The 17200-nt window shown below is 38.4% G+C and overlaps 1 protein-coding gene across 13 annotated transcripts in view; it reads right to left on the bottom strand.

Moving 5' to 3' along the window:
- The window catches only part of PRRC2C (proline rich coiled-coil 2C), a 94906-nt gene that overhangs the window by 47145 nt on the left and 30561 nt on the right, over positions 1 to 17200 (bottom strand). For all 13 annotated transcript variants that reach the window (XM_059412440.1, XM_059412443.1, XM_059412441.1 and 10 more), the window contains exons 6-12: positions 15779 to 16002; positions 12663 to 12745; positions 11394 to 11527; positions 11230 to 11317; positions 10037 to 10181; positions 8585 to 8638; positions 5957 to 6578 (exon numbers count right to left, since the gene is read on the bottom strand). In XM_059412440.1, coding sequence (XP_059268423.1) covers positions 5957 to 6578; positions 8585 to 8638; positions 10037 to 10181; positions 11230 to 11317; positions 11394 to 11527; positions 12663 to 12745; positions 15779 to 16002 — 1350 coding nt within the window. The remainder of the gene's footprint in view (positions 1 to 5956; positions 6579 to 8584; positions 8639 to 10036; positions 10182 to 11229; positions 11318 to 11393; positions 11528 to 12662; positions 12746 to 15778; positions 16003 to 17200) is intronic.

Below are 17200 nucleotides of genomic sequence, written 5' to 3'. Positions count from 1 at the left end.
GATTTTATTTATTTATTTGACAGAGAGAGAGAGAGAACACAAGCGAATGGAATGGCAGAGGTAAGACAAACAGGCTCCCCTCTGAGCACCTGATGCAGGGCTCAATCTCAGGACCCTGGGCAGACACTTAACCAACTGAGCTAGCCAGGCACCCCAAAATAGGACTACTTCTATTTTAACAATAAACTGCTCATTAAGAATGAAATTTACTGGGACACCTGGGTGGCTCAGAGGGTTAAACCTCTGCCTTCGGCTCAGGTCATGATCTCAGGGTCCTGGGATCCAGCCCCCGCATCGGGCTCTCTGCTCAGCAGGGAGCCTGCTTCCTTGTTCTCTCTGCCAACCTCTCTGCCTACTTGTGATAAACTGTGGTTAATGCCAGTCAATTAGAGCTCTTAGCACAGTATGAGCTACGTACCTCCCACCTCACATTTTTTGTAAAGATTTATGATAGAGAGTGTGCACACACACACACACAACTGGGAGGAGGGGCAGGGGGAGAGAATCCTCAAACAGATTCCTACTGAGCACAGAGCCACAAGATCATGACCTGAGCTAAAACCAAGTGTCGGATGCCTAACCAACTGAGCCACCCAGGCACACTCCCCTTACATTTAAACCCACACTGGAGCAAGTGGAAGAAATAATTCACAAACTTGGAGATAGGATAATGGAAATTATGTTTGAGGAACAGAGCAAAAAAATAAACAGAGCTTAAGATACCTATAGGACAAGATCAAGAGACCAAACATACACACGGAGAAGGAGTCCAGAAGCAAGAGAAAGACAAAGGGGCAAAGAGACTATTTGAAGAAATTATGGCCAGAAATATCTCAAATTTGATGAAAGCATGAATATATTTCTAAGAAGCTCTACAAATTCTCAGAGTCCCAAACTGAGACACCTTATAATGAAACTTTAAAAAGCCAAAGAGTGAATCCTGAAAGCAGCAGGACAGCACTAAAGGAGAAGTCGCATACACGGCATTCTCAATAAAACTATTTGATTTCTCATCAGAAACACTGGAGGCTGGAAGGCATCTCAAAGTATTAAAAGCAAAACAAACAAAACAAAACCAAAAAACTATCAACCAAGAATACTATATGTGGCAAAACTGTTCTCCAAAAATGAAGGAGAAATTGAAATACTCCCAGATGAAAGCTATGAAAGAGTTCATTATCACTAGACCTGCCATCCAACAAATGCTCAAGAGTCCTGCAGAGTACAATGAAAAGGAAAGCACACAGTAAACTAAAACTGCATGACAAAGAAACAATACAGGCAAATACATGGGCAATTATAAAAGGCAGTAGTAGCAGGTAACTCTATGCCCACGTGATTTATGAAATGAGTTATTTCTTTAAATAAGCCAATTATTAATCTAAAAGATAGTAACATTACATTTTGGTTTGTACTCCATATTGTTTTCCACATGATTTAAGCAACTAATGCATTTAAAATTAATTAGTAGTTTGTTTCTGGGGATACGAAGTTAAAGATGTAAATCTCTGATAGCAACAACCAAAGGGAATACAAATGTAACTGTTAAAGGAAAAGGAATGAATTTTTTTTTTTAGAGATTTCATTTATTTATTTGACAGAGATAACAAGTAGGCAGAGAGGCAGGCAGAGAGAGAGAAGGAAGCAGGCTCCCGGCCAAGCAGAGAATCAGATGTGGGGCTCCATCCCAGCACTCTGGGATCATGACCTGAGTTGAAGGCAGAGGCTTCAACCCACTGAACCACCCAGGCACCCCAGGAATTTTTGTGTATTATTAGTTAAACTGGTATAAATTTAGTGTTTTAACTTTTGCATGTTTATGTAATCCCCATGGTCAAAACAAAGAGGGTAGTTACAGAATATAAGCAAAAAGAAATGAGAAAGGAATTTAAAAATGTTTCAATACAAAAAAAATCACCTAAACACAAAAGACAGTAATCCAGGAAACAAGGGGCAAAAATGGACATAAGGCATATAAAACCCAAATACCAAAACATGAGAAATAAGTCCCTTCTAATCAATTACTTACTTAAAATGGACTGAACTGAACACATGATCCAACTACAGGTTATCTCTAAGAAACTCAGTTAAGATCCAGAGACACAAACAGATTGAAAATGAAAAGATGAACACAGATATTCCATAGCAAGAGGAACCAAGAGAGCAAGGTGGCTATGCTAAATACCAGACAAGCCTGGCTCTGAATTCAAAGTTTTACAAGAGACAAAGGACATGTACTACTAATAAAAGGTTCAGTGCAGCAGCATATAACCATTATAAATATTTTTACATATTTAATATGTTTAATAACAGACCATCAGAATGTATGAAAGCAAAATACCGACAGCATTGAAGGGACAGACTGCTGTACATTTACAGTTGGCCACTTCAACACCTTCCTCTCAATAATGGATGGAACAACCAGACAGAAGGTCAGTGAGGAAACAAAGGACTGAATACAATAAGCCAACCAGATCTAACAGACCTACAGGACACGCCATCGAACAACAGACATCACGTTCTTCACACATGCACACAGGACATTTTCCAAAACGGACTGTGCATTAGGCCATAATACCAACAGTCAATAGATTTAAAATGATAAATCTCATATAAAGCATTTTCTGCTTATATGAGACATTAACAAAAGTTAATTATCAAAAAAGAGAAGTGAAACAGAAAAACGCACAAGTCCATGGACATTAAACAACACTCTTTTAAACAACTAAGGGATCAAAGAATAAATGACAAGCGAAATTAGAAAATACTTGAGATGGATAAAAACAAAAACACAGCATACCAGAATTTATAGGATGCAGCAAAAGTGGTGCAAAGGGGGCAAATTTACAGCTATAAATGCTTACATTAAAAAATAAAGATCTCCAATTCAAAACCTAGTGTTACAATGTAAGGGAAAAGAATAACAAAGTAAACCCAAGACTACCAGAAGAAAGGCAATAAAGATCAACACAGAGATCCACAACAGAGAGAATAGGAAAATAGAAAAATATTAATGCAGCTACAAGTGGATTCTTTGAAAAGATCAATTGACAGACCTTTAACCAGGCAGGTCAACGAAGAAAAAAAGAGAGAAGACTCAAACTACTACAATCAGAAATAGAAATTGGGGCATTACTACCAATTCTACAGAAATAAAAAGGATTATGAGAGTGTTATGGATAAGTATATACCAACAAATAGAATAAGCAAGGTGAAATGAACAAATTCCTACAACACTAACTTTGTAGTTAAGTTTTTAAATCCAGGTGTGTGTGTCTTCCAGCTTTGTTACTTTATTTCAAGACAGTTTTAGCTATTCTGGGTCCCCTGAGATTTAGAGTTTTCTACATGTAAGACTGTATTATCTGCTCACATTACCTGCATCTCTAATATACTAATAACGACTGATCGGAAAAGGAAATTACAAAAACAATTCCATCTATAATAGCATCAAAAAGAATAAAATAAATCCTTTAGAATTTTTTTTAGGTTTTTATTTAAGTAATCTCTACACCCAATGTGTGGCTTGAACTCATGACCCCGAAATCAAGAGCTACACACTCTCCCGACTAAACCAGCAAGGTACCCATAAAATGCTTAAGAATTAACCAAGGAGGTGAAAGCCTTGTACAATGAAAACTACAAAATACTGCTGGAAGAAATTAAGACATAAATGAATGGAAGCACATCCCAATGCTCACAGACTGCAAGACTTTACTGTGAACATTATCAACGCTACCAAAAGCAACCTAGAGTTATGCAATTCCCGTGAAAATCTCAACGGTGTTCTTTACAAAAACAAACACCCATACATCATGAAAAACTTAACGAAGATTGAGGACTCACATATCTAGATTTAAAAGCATACAACAGGGTTGCCTGGGTGGCTCAGTGGGTTAAGCCTCGGGTCATGATCTCAGTGTCCTGGGATTGAGCCCCACATCAGGCTTTCTGCTCTGCAGGTAGCCTGCTTCCCCCCTCCTCTCTGCCTGCCTCTCTGCCTGCTTGTGATCTCTCTCTCTCCCTCTCTCTGTGTCAAATAAATAAATAAATAAGAATCTTTAGAAAATAAAAGCATGCAACAAAGCTGCAGTAATAAAAACAGTAAGAAATTAACATAAAGCCAGACAGATAGGGCAATGGAATAGAATCAAGATCCCAAAAATAAACCATCACATACACAGTCGAATGATTTTAGAAGAGGCTGCTGAGACCATTCAAAGGGGGAAAGAACAGTCGTTCCAACAACGGTACTGGGAAAACTGAATATTCACACGCAGAAGAACGAAGCTCAATTCCTACCCAACCACAATGTACAAAACTTACCACACAACAGGTCAAAAATGTAAATGTAAAACATGAAAGTATAAAACTCTTAGAAGAAAACAGAACAAAAGCTTCATGACATCAGATTTGGCCATGACTTCGTGGACTTGACACCAAAGGCAAAAGAAAAAAATAGATGGGTTTCATGTACATTTTAAAGTTCTGTACATGAACAGAATATCAAGTGAAAAGGCAACCTATCTAAACTCCTAAAATGCAGCAACAATCTGATTAAAAACGGAAAAGGACTTGGACATTTCTGTAAAGATACACAAATGGCCAACAAACAAATGAAAAGATAATACTCAGCATCACTAATCACTGGCCAAGAGCACATCAAAACTACAGTGAGATACCACCTCACACTTACTAGGAAGCCTACTATCAAAACCCCACCCCCCAGAAAGTAACAGATGTTAGTAAGGATGTGGAGAAATTAGAACCCTTGTGCACTGCTGGTGGTAATGTAAAATGGTACAGCTGCTGTGAAAAACAGTATGGTGGTTCCTCAAACAAAAACAGAACTACCGTAAGATCCAACAACTCCATTTCTGAGTATGTAATCAAAAAAAATGAAAGCAGGGTCTCAACAAGGTCTCTGTACACCCACATTCACAGCAGCATTATTCAAAATAGGTAAAATATGGAATCAATCCAAGTGCCCATGAACAGATAAACAGGTAAGCAAAATGTGGTTTTATATACAGATTATTAGCCTTAAAAAGAAAATTCTGAAATATGCCATTACATGGATGAACCTTGTAAGACATTGTACTAAATGAGATAAGCCATTCACCAAAAGACCAATTCTGTATGAGGCACTTTTGAAAACAGTCAAAATCAGAGACAGAAATTAGAACAGGGGAGAAGAGGGAAGTATTGTTTAACAGGTACAGTTTCAGTCTCACAGGATGAGTTCTGGAGACGGACAGTGGTGATGATGGAACATCATCATCAATGTATTTAATACCATTAAACTGTACACCTAAAAATGGTTAAAATTCTAAATTTTGTTAGATATATCTCACCATAATAAAAAAATAGGGGAAAAGAGCATATTAAAGTCTCCAATAAAATTCAGCTTCTATTAAAAAAAAAAAAACTCAGGGCGCCTGGGTGGCTCAGTGGGTTAAAGCCTCTGCCCTTGGCTCAGGTCATGATCCCAGGGTCCTGGGATCGAGCCCCGCATCGGGCTCTCTGCTCAGCGGGGAGCCTGCTTCCTTCCCTCTCTCTGCCTGCCTCTCTGCCTACATGTGATCTGCCAAATAAATAAATAAAGTCTTTAAAAAAAAAACAAAAACCCTCAATTGGGATGCCTGGGTGGCTCAGCTGCTTAAGCATCTGACTGCTGAGTTTGGCTCAGGTCACAATGTCAAGATCCTGGGAGCCAGCCCCACACTGGCCTCCATACTCTGTGGGGAGTCTGCTTGACATTTACTCTCGCCCTGCCCTCCCCCTGCTCACACACATGTGCACCTACATGCTCTTTCTGTAAATAAGTTGATAAAATCAATCTTGAAAACAAAAGAAACCTCGTTTTCATGTGGATGACATGCATACATCAAACACACGTGGACACCCACACCAGCCGCACTATGAAGCCTCCTACATAAGAACAAGACTCTCATACCTTTATTACAGTTGGTCTCACTTTCTGGTTTTTCTACCACAGGTTCTAAAGTAGGTTCTTTGTGTTCAGTTTTTTCCTCCACTTTTTCCCTTTCTTTCTTCTCCAACTCACATTCCTTTTCCTGTTCTTTGATCTTCTGCAGTTCTTTTTCCTTTTCCTGCTGTCTTTCTAGTTCTTTCTCTTTTTCTTGCTTTCTTTCTTTTTCCAGCTCTCTCTGCTTCTCCTGCTCTCTCTCCAGTTCTCTCTCCTTCTCCTGCTGCCTCTCCCTCTCTCTCTCCCTCTCCTTCTCTCGCTCACGCTCTTGTTCTCTCTCGAGTTCTTTCTCTCGCTCCCGCTCTTTGTCCCGCTCCCTGTCTCTCATCTCCTCTGGAGGCGGCTGCTTGTCCACTATGCCGAGCTTCTCATCCAGTCGTTTCAGCTTCTCCGCACACGCCGCCTTCCTTTGCTCTTCCATTCTTCGCTCTTCCTCTTCACGCCGTTTCCGAGCGCGCTCCACGGCCGCAGAAAGTTCTGACTGCTGTCTTCGTCTTTGCTTCCAAATTTCATCTTCATCTGGCACTTGCTGCTTGGCAGGGAAAGGGCCTGGTCTTCCAGGCACTGCCTGTCGGTCTGGAGGAGGATGCTGCAACATTACAATAAATGATAAGGTGAATATGACAGATCTAGTTCCAAATAACAATGGGTATCACAGACATGAAGAGGGAAGGAAAAACTCGACAAAATGTCATGACTATTTCTGATAAAGCATACATATGAAAATACAAACAAGTAGTAACATGGGGAAAATATTTAGATAATTCTCCAAACTAAGACCAGAACAATTAATCTAGGCCACATACCTATTTATTGTGGCAGACATTACTGTGCAAAGAATTTGTTGAATAAAATAAGAAGCTGTCACAACATGATTTCAAAATCTAAATTTAGACACGAAGGAATTTAGAATGTGAGTGCTCGTAACTCAGCGATGGAACCCCTAGAGAGAAAGTCCATGAAGATGCAGAACAGTGTCATGTGAGCCCTGAGAAGACAAAAGGTGCAGTTACAGGGAAAAACAGCCAGCCAGAGATGCTAAGTGAAGACGAAGACACGACTACTGCCGACACTTCACAGAAGAAGAAATCCCTGGAAATCAGCCTGTACAGACAGTTCTCGATCTCTGAATTGAAAGCTGCAGAAATGCACACCCAGAACCCACAGTGGAACGTAGGCATCACCTGAAAGACTTCGAACTGGTACGTTCTAGAACAATGACAACCACTGCCAGTAACTATGGGAAAATTAGCAGGATAAGAGCACCTGAAGCGCTGGAATGTTAAAATAAAAATAAAATAAATAAAATAAAAAGTACTCATTTTTATTAGCTTGTAGGGTAAAGAAATCTGGAAAGCCACATAACCAGTCAGAATCCTTACAACGGAGAAAACGGGATGATGAAAACACTGGACTAAATATAAAATATATAGATATATATGATCTAGACTCTCTATTTTACTATTACTCTATTTTATGGTCTGGACCTATCTGGCAGAAATCCAAGTAAAGATGCTTAGTTGATCACTAAATATGTAACTCTTGAAGTTAGGGTAGAACTTTAAGGGCTACAGATAAGTTCCACAAGCACATATATAAGATCTTCCAGGGAAAGAGTCAGAAAAAGGAATAAGAACACAGCCCTTAACCCTCCAACACCGAGGGCACGTGGGTGGCTTATTAAGTTAAGTGTCAGACTCTTGATTTCGGCTCAGGTCATGATCTCAGAGCGTGGGATCAAGTCCTGTGCCGGGCTCCACATTCAGTGGGGAGTCTGCTTGGGATTCTCTCATTCCCTCTCTCTCTGCTCCTCCCGCTTCCTGTTGTGTATGTGTGTGTGCACTTCCCCCCTTCAATAAAGGCACAGAAGAAAATACAAACCAAAGAAAGAGAACACAATAGTGTGATGTCTTAAACGTAAAAAAAATAGTCTTTTAAGAAGGACGGAAAGATTAGCTATGTCAGCCGCTACTGAAACTAAGTAAAACGGAGACAAGAGAACTGAACTGGGCAAGATGGAAACCATTACTGACTTTCATAATAATAGTTTCAAAGGTATAGTGGTGATGAAAAAGTGTAACTGGAAAGGGTTAGATGAGAGAGAAAGTGAGCACAGTAAGTGTAAATAGCTCACTAAAACTATTTTGCCACCAAGGAGAACAGAGAAATAGGGTGGAAACTATAGTAGTAAGGAGGGTAGTAAGAGTTAAGGAAGGTGTGAATTTTCTTAAAGTTTCTTAAGATGGGAGGTGATATTACCGGTGAGCGAAAGAGATGGGAGCAAGGGGCAGTAGAAGGGCTGGTCTTAGCAGCAAGGCCAGGAAGAAGTCAGAATGGGAAGGGCACTGAAATGGGAAAAACAGTTGCTTCTCATCTTCTTAGTGAAATCAGGAGGAAGCATATCGGCTGAGAATAAAGAGGAGCAGAAAAAGAGGAAGAAACGCAAAGAACAAGGTAATATCCATAATTGTTTCATAAAAGTTATTAAATAAGAAACATACAGAAATCTTTCCATTAAAACAAAGTCAAAATACATAAAAAATACATACACCACAAATAATACATATAGACTGCAAAGAAGCATTTAAGGTTTACCTGCTGTGCAAGCAATTTTGGAGGTGGGGGCAGGTGTGAAGATGGTCCACGTTCCTGTTATAAAGATAAGGACTATTACAAAATAACCAGATAAAAGAGATCTAACTAGAAATATTTCTGAACGTACTTAAGTACGCCTTTAGTTTTGAAATTTTATTTATGTAAGCCCTATTCTTTCTCTGAATTTTTTCCTAATGGCAAACTAAATGCAGAAACTCACCTAAAGAAATGAAACATCTAGAACATATTGAGAATCAAATACAATACATACTCACTTGCTACAGTTACAACCCTATTCACTTGCTAATATATACCTCAATGTCACACACACAAATCAAGACACCAAGATATGGCATATGATATTCCTCTATTCTCTTCTAAGAAAGGAATTATCACTCCCCATGTTAAGCCAGTAAATTAAAGTCACATGAAACATGAATTTTATTATTAAAAAAAACTTGAAAAATTCTTTTTCAGAGTTCACAAATTCTCCAATGACTAACCAATGCCTTAAGGACAAGATTCAAACTTCCCTGAAGAGCACACATTGAACAACTGGTTGTCACGTAGCTCTTTTAACTCCTTTCCTGTATCAAACTACTTGAGATTTACAGAATGTGCCATGCTTTCTCATGCTTCTCTACTCTGAACATGTTACCACTGCTTAAAATTTCTCTCTTCCCTTTGTTTCCTGGTTAATTCCCACTTCAAGTACCGAGTCTTTGGCAAAACCTTTTCCAGAGAATGCGCTAAGAACCCACTACGTGCGCTCTGCCACACCAGCTGTCACACTGTCTTGCAAATGATGCCTGATGTCTTTTCATTTTACAGAGACTGCTAGCTACCTACCTTATCTCCTTGAAGGGAAAGTTTCTCATCTGTTCTGAATGAATTCAACAACTACATGCTGAGGGCACTAGGTGTGGAGTGGGTTCTCTGGACAACAGCCCTTTTTAATTCCCAGCTTGCAATGCAGTTTCTTGGAAGTAGGATCAAGTGTATCTGTTTACCTACATTACCTCCTTTCTTTAACAATGTTCTTCAAAATGACTCACACTTAAGAGATTTCTCTACTCCTTACATGTGATTTTCCTACTCAGCATACTATTTCACATATGAATACGGACTAGAATTTACAGAATACTCAATCAACCATAAAGCACTTAGCAATGTTTGGAAAAACAGTTTATAAAAACTTAGTAAGTGTCAGACTCTCGTTAGACTTTAATAGGACCACACTATTACAAGACAGAAAAAAAGTGAAATTTTAGTTTCTATTTAATAATTTTAGCTACTATATTGACAGTTCCTGTAAATATGCAATAAAATTGTGGTTTACATCTTCAACTACTCAAGACAAAAGATAATTTCCTTCCTAACTCTTCTTTCAACTTTATGATGAATTCAATGAAAGTTCAGGTAGTGAATATGATCTCCTTAAGTCCAACAAACCTGGTTAAATGGAGGTCCCTTCCCATAGGGACCCTTTGACAGCGATGGTTGGGCAGGTATCTGAGAAGAGGACTGAGCGTTGCGAGCTTCATCTGCTTCTTTTCGGTTTTCAGTGTTTTCAGAAGCTTTTGAACCTTGATCCTCACTAAGGAATCAAAATCCAGGTGAAGTAAGAAAGTAAAGGAGACAGACTACACCATAAGTAAAAGTGTTTTGTCTATATAAGATTATTTGTATATGGGTTGGGGGGGGGGAGTATATCAAGGAATGAGATGGTCTTGTGACCTAGTGGTGTATTCATTCATTCATTCATTCTATGCCATATATCAATATGGAATTGGGTTTAGCCAAGTTATCATCACAAGGTCTGAAGTACAGTAGCATAATTGTCAAATACGGACACTCACACTTGACATACAACTTCACAAAGGACTACAGCCCCACCATTTTGTATCACTCCAACCCCAAAAGTCTCATCTAAATGCAACCAAGTAATACTATAATTAATACCTGTGTTCTAATTTATCCTGACTTAATGAAAAGACAGAAGTCAAACTACAGTATTTTTTTTTAATCACAAGTGCAAGGCAGCTCATAACTGATCTCGAAACAGCAGTATACTACAATCCCATGGCTAAAAACTACCAACTCTACCAAACTGTCTAGCGACTAATAGCGTGTGCATGCAAGCGCCTTATATTTTAACAGCCCAATTTTTATGGTATATAACTCATGTATTTCTGATTCTGATGCTCCTATATTGGAGAAGAGATGTGAAGCTCCCATTCTTCAAACTTTAATGCTGCTTGCTGAAGTGTAAAAACTCAAAGACTTGAGGCAGTTCCAGTAACTCAAGTGATTTTTCTCTAGTTTTGTAAATATGAAGCAAGTAACAAGTTTGAAATAGTCCCTGATGTGGTCTTCCAAGAAATCACCATTTAGATGGTTAGGATCTAAACATCTTTTTAAAAATATGTATTTTCTTTAGAAGCATAAAATTTTAGTTCCTTGATTAGCTGTACTTTTAAAATTTGGCTCAATAGTCACCTTCCCAACTCAGTAAGTTCTTGGAGTAAAATACAGAAATTCTATAAAAAGAGAACAAAGGACTATTGATGAAGCCTCTGCACAGATGGATAATGTTATACGAATGAATTCATAGTATCACTCGTGGAAGGTATCCAACAGCTTACCTGCTGCTTTCCTTAGGACTACTACTTCCTTGCTCATCATCATCACTGAAATTCAGCTGTTCTGTATAATCAACTTCCATCTGAGCACCTATTAAATTAAGGAAAATTCAGACTGACTGTTTAAAAACATCTAAGAACTAAAAGTAATTAATTTTGCCTCTTACCTGCCCAACCTTCATCAGCTTCGGCATCTAGGTTATCAAATTTATCAAGCTCCTTCAGTTCTGATGCACTAAGGATGGAGGGGCGTTCAGGCTCAGAGGCCCATGAAGGCGGTGGACCCCTTCCTCGAAGGCCTCTAATGAACAGAGGTTATGAGGGGAAAAGATACAAAGTTTTAATGATTATAAATTACATAAATATCAAAAGACTAAAATTTAATTCATTTCAATTCAACATTAGTATTGTCTAACATACTATCGTCTTAATATACAAAATATTTTGTACCTGACATGTGTTATGAAGAAATTCTGTTAATACATAAATTCAGGACAATATATATAATTCTGTTACAAGTATTTAATATCAGAAAATGGGTTTTTTTAATTGCCAAAAATTTAAGATAAAACAAATATGTTAAAGAATTATATGGCTAAGCCTAATACTAATATCAAAATAAAGAATGTTAAGAAAAATCATTGAGGAGAATGCTCAAGTCTCACATTATGCAAAAAAAGGAAAGAAAGAAAGAAAAAAGAAAAAAAAGAAAATGGGAAGTCATTTAACCCATGGAATTAGAAGAACAGATAAAAAACTATCACGTCTTACCAGGGACATGATTTTCAGTTTTCAGAATCTTATGTCAATTTAAAGGGTTTTTTTTTTTTTTTTTTAAAGATTTTATTTATTTATTTAAGAGAGACAGAGATCACAAGGAGCAGAGAGGCAGAGAGAAGCAGGCTCCCTCCTGAGCAGAAAGCCCGATTCGGGGCTTGATCCCAGGATCCTAGGATCATGACCTGAGCCAAAGGCAGATGCTTAATGGACTGAGCCACCCAAGTACCCCCAATTTAAAGTTTTAGAAGAATAAAGTACTGTTGTGTCTTATAGAAGTCAATTATCTGGGGCGCCTGGGCGGCTCAGTGGGTGAAGCCTCTGCCTTCAGCTCAGGTCATGTTCTCAGGGTCCTAGGATCGAGCCCCACACGGGGCTCTCTGCTCAGCGGGAAGCCTGCTCCCCCACCCCCTGCCTGCCTCTCTACCTACTTGTGATCTCTCTCTATCAAATAAATAAATAAAAATCTTTAAAAAAAAAAAAAGTCAATTATTTGTTCATGGCAACTCTATTCTGAGGTCAAAATAATGAATCAATCACCATAATTCATTCAACCTCCAGGAAATCTTTATTTTTTCCTTCCAACCTCCTCCAGAAAATCTTAATGAGCACATATGTGCCTTTGTGCTTTGGCAACTTTTATTATTTAATAGCCTTACTTGTTTGTTTCAGATAAAGAAGGTGGAAACCTCATGGGACCATGAAGAGGAGGATACGCCATCCTCGGATACTGCTGAAACATCTGAATGAAGAAAACAAAATTGGAAAAATTTGTAACCAAGTTATATATGTAAAAAAAGGGTTACCCTAACTAAACCTGAGATTATAATTTACAGAAAGTAAGATTCTAATAAACCATCCTATGAATAATTAGCTCTATCAACTGATATATATCATCATTTACTCACAGTAACAAGCTATCTGTCAAGAAACTGCATCTAGCAAGACTTTACAAATAGAGGTAATAACTAGGACACATCCTAGGAAGAACTTCTGCCATCCCATTACCAAAATAACAAACGATTACGTACCAACACGAAAAACCTAAAAAGACAACATGCGCGCACCCCAGAGAACTGCAAAGCCTTAAGTTTAAAGACTTGAAAGAAAATAATGTGACACTTCATCATAATGTAGATTAACTGAAGACGGATTTATTGGTAAAGAGAAATTCAGTTTAGATAAAAGTATGGTCCATAACCCAAGGGAGTGAGGAAGACGGTGTGTACCGGAGAGTTCCCATGGGTGGGAAACAGGTGGATCCCGATTCAGGTTAGTATACAGATCATAATCCTCAACTGCTTTCTATGCTAACCTGGATTCAAGAAACTAAGTTTAGAAGTTTAAAGCTAGATTATAAAGACAAAAACACCAAGAGAAGGGAACAGATGTCAAAAGACAAGCTTGTAACTATCTGCTTATAACCAAGTCAAAATACAAAAAGAAGAAAGCAAAGAAGGAAAGAGGGAGAAAAAAGGAAGGAGAGAGGGTGGGGAGGAAGGAGAGGGAGGCAGGCAAGAAGAGAAAAGAAGGAAGACTGTACTACCTTGAATACTAATTTATATCCTGAAACAGATCAGCTTTTCTTAAATAAAAAACAGTAACAACAACAAAACCCTGTTAGGTAAAGAAATTACTCTGTACTTGAAGAAAGGTTATCATTCCATCTAAAGATGCAATTTCTAACTAGGGTTAGAGCAAACTTAATGAAGTTAAGCAGCAGCTGAAGCTCAAATGGAGAAGTTTTTGGTCTGGTGAATACTAAGAATTTCTGGTTACATCACTGTGTAGTGAAAGTCAGCAAACACACAGCTGGAGGCAAATGTTCACAGGTAAAGTTTCATTAGATCCCTCAGGCAGAGAGATTAATTTCACGTACTAAATGCTTAAAATTTAGGAATTTGCCACAAAAAAACTGTAGAAACTATCTTTAAATTCTCAATATATAGTGATGGTTTTAAGAACACTTTTGTTTTTGTTAGTTAGCGGAATACCTTATTCAAATAGAATGACTGCCCCACCGGGAGAAGAGCCCACCTGATATCCGCGATCAAAACTTTCCGGTCTACATCCCGCCCCAAGCCTAAACTTCAGGGCTCTGCGGAAGAACGATTTGAAACTATTTCCCGTCTACATCCCGCCCCAAGCCTAAACTTCAGGGCTCTGCGGAAGAACAATTTGGAACTATTAGGCAACAGTAGGTGTAAATAATTTTTCAAGACCAGGTCAGCATATAAGACTAATTTTTATCATACTCCTAAAATTAAAAAAATTATTTTTTAATTATTTATTTCCCTCCTCTACCCTAGAATAATTAAATACTACAAAGAAATAGAAAATGTGAAAAAAATATGGGTATTTAGAGCCTGAATACTTAGGAATTAAATCATAATAAAAATAAATATAAGAACCAGACCTTTGACTCTCCTTGAGATGAAGGGTCCCCTAAAAAATGTTAGTTTATTTACTTGGGCACATGTAATTTACCGTATCGTTTCACAGGAGGCACCACATCTACCCATTAGTTTACAGAAATATATGGGTCACAAGTATATATTAAATAAAACGACAAACACAGATTCAGCAAAACCCAGACTATGAGAAACTCCACAGGTTAACAAATAAATTTTAACAAGCTCAAAAAAGGGGGGGAGGGGGAGTGGTATGGAGGGAAAGAAGTTACCAAAGATAACAGGTGTCCTAAGAAAAGTATCAACTCAAAGAATAGATGTTATTTGGATCCTAATCATGAGATAATCAGACAAATCTGAATACTGACTTGGTATTTTTTTAAAACTCTTTAGGGGCACCTGGGTGGCACAGTCAGTTGGGTGTCCAACTCTTGGTTTCACCTCAGGTGGTGACCTCAGGGCTGTGAGACTGAGCCCGTGTCAGGCTCTGCACGCAGGGTGAAGTCTGCTTAAGACTCTCCCTCCCCCCACTCTACCCCACCCATAAGTAATAAACAAATCTTTAAAAAATTTTTAAAAATAAAAGAACAAAAACTATCCTTTTAGGTATAACGCCATGGTGGATTCTTCTCCTAGTCTTCATGTTTTAAAATACAACCTAAAATACATATGGATGAAATCATGTATCTAGGATGTTGCTAGTAAATGGAGGTGGTGGGAAATAGCTCAACCAAGACTGACCCCAAGTTGTTAACTACTGAAGATGGATGGTAGATATGGAAGAAGGGGGAAGTTCACTGTACTATTATTTCTGTTTTTTAATATGTTCAAAGTATTCCATAATGAGAAGTGAAAAAGAACGTAAAGGTATGTTTACCAACGAAAACTTTAGAACTAAAGCACATACTAACCTTTTTTGTGCCATGAACCACTCTTTAGCAGTCTGTTTTAAAATTCATAATTTAAAATACAGAGTACTACAAAAGAAAACACTTACGCTAAAATTTTGTTAACACAGTATTTTTTTAAAAAATTTGTGATATGGTAATATATGTGCTTTTTCATTAAATAAAGAGTGGGGCTACCCATGGGTCTAATAACTACTTTGAAGTATCACTAAATGTATTTTGCCACACCCACCATTTTGACAGGATATGGATATATATGATCCCTATTAATGATAAAAACCAGGGTACTCCTGATACTTCTGTGATTTATTTCCTGCATCCATAATCGAGAGAAATGGTTATTTTTAGTTAGATGTTAATGCAAATAAAGACCTGAACTTTCCCCCATTGTAATTCTCTCCTTGGAACCCAGAGCAAAAACCTATTTAACAACTCACTCCTTTAAACAATACTTACATAAGGAGGCATCATGGCTCTGTACTGGGAAGCAAGAGCAGGCTGCTGTCCGTTCAGTTTGGCCTGTGGAGGACCACAAGCTATCCTCTTTTCCACCACTTTGAGAATATCATTCTGTTCTGATGTTCCAGCTGTGCTTTCATCCTGGGCAGAGAGCTTTTCATCTTGGTCAGATGTCAAAGGTGAGCCAGCAGACTTACCACCATCTCTCCAACAAGCAACATCTGGTATGGAGAAAGGTAAGAAATTCAATTAAAACAAAGAAAGAGCACCACAGAATTCAGTACTGAAATTTAAAAGGGGGCAGAGGCATAAGAAAAAAGCTAAAAATGGAACACGGTGAAATAAAACTAGGCATATTTCAAAATTCAAGAGAGTAACAACACAGTGAAGAGGCAGTGAAAATCTAATCTAGGCCCTACTCCTTTCAAAGTGTTAGGTAATCAAGAACAGTGGCTTCCAAAGCAGAGCAGAAGGACCAAGAGGGTCCCACCAAAAGTAAATACTGTGGTTGGGGAAGAAATTATTAGAACTTCTCTACCGAGCTTTACCAATATTTGGTATAGAGATTAAAGTCACTATTCTACCTGAGGTGTCCTGAGGGAAGAGGGATAGTAGTCCTGTGGTGGTGACAATGATGCCCTCATCTGTTTTCAGGCTACTATGGCTAGTTACCTGTGCCCCAAGGGGGCAAATTTAGTGACTATATTATCTGGTAAAACTATACTCAGTGAAACAGGTAAATGATTTTACAAGGCATCTCTTCAGCGGGCAGCCTCTAAGATGATCCAAAAGGGGTTTCCAGCTCCTGGTCTTCACACCCCGCACCAGGACTGGTTTGTGTTACCTACAGAATATAGCAGCAGTGATCACATGCCTCTTACAGGGTTAAGTTATAAAGGACTGGGCTTCCATCCCGAGTCTCTCTTTATCTGGGGAAGCAACACTGCGGGCAGCCCACACACAGAAGAGCTGCCGTGAGTAAACCTGCAACAGCAACCCCGACAAATCAGCATCAGATGACACACTGCAAGGCTGTTGAGAGAGCTCCCGAGCCACAACTCCAGGAAGCAGCTCCCAGATTCCTGACCCTCGCACACTGTGTGAAATCATTAAGTCAGTTCAGCTACCAAATTTGTTAGGCAGTAACCGATAACTGGTGAAAACCAACTGACCAAGAAAACAGTAGAGGGATGCCTGGCTGGCTCAGTGGGTACACAGCAAGGAACTCCTGATCACAGGGTTTTAAGTTCAGGGCCCATGTTGGGTGTAGAAATTACTTAAAATTAAAATAAATAAATATGTAAATGAATGAAAAGAAAATAGTGCTGACAATCTATTTCTAATATAAATACAACAACTGCATAACAATAAAAACTAAAAATAAGAAAAGATGATTTACCCAGACCAGATAAGAAATGA

This window comes from Mustela nigripes, chromosome 10, assembly GCF_022355385.1.
Source record: "Mustela nigripes isolate SB6536 chromosome 10, MUSNIG.SB6536, whole genome shotgun sequence".
NCBI classification, from domain to species: domain Eukaryota; kingdom Metazoa; phylum Chordata; class Mammalia; order Carnivora; family Mustelidae; genus Mustela; species Mustela nigripes.
This window is presented reverse-complemented; position numbering and strand designations above follow the sequence as displayed.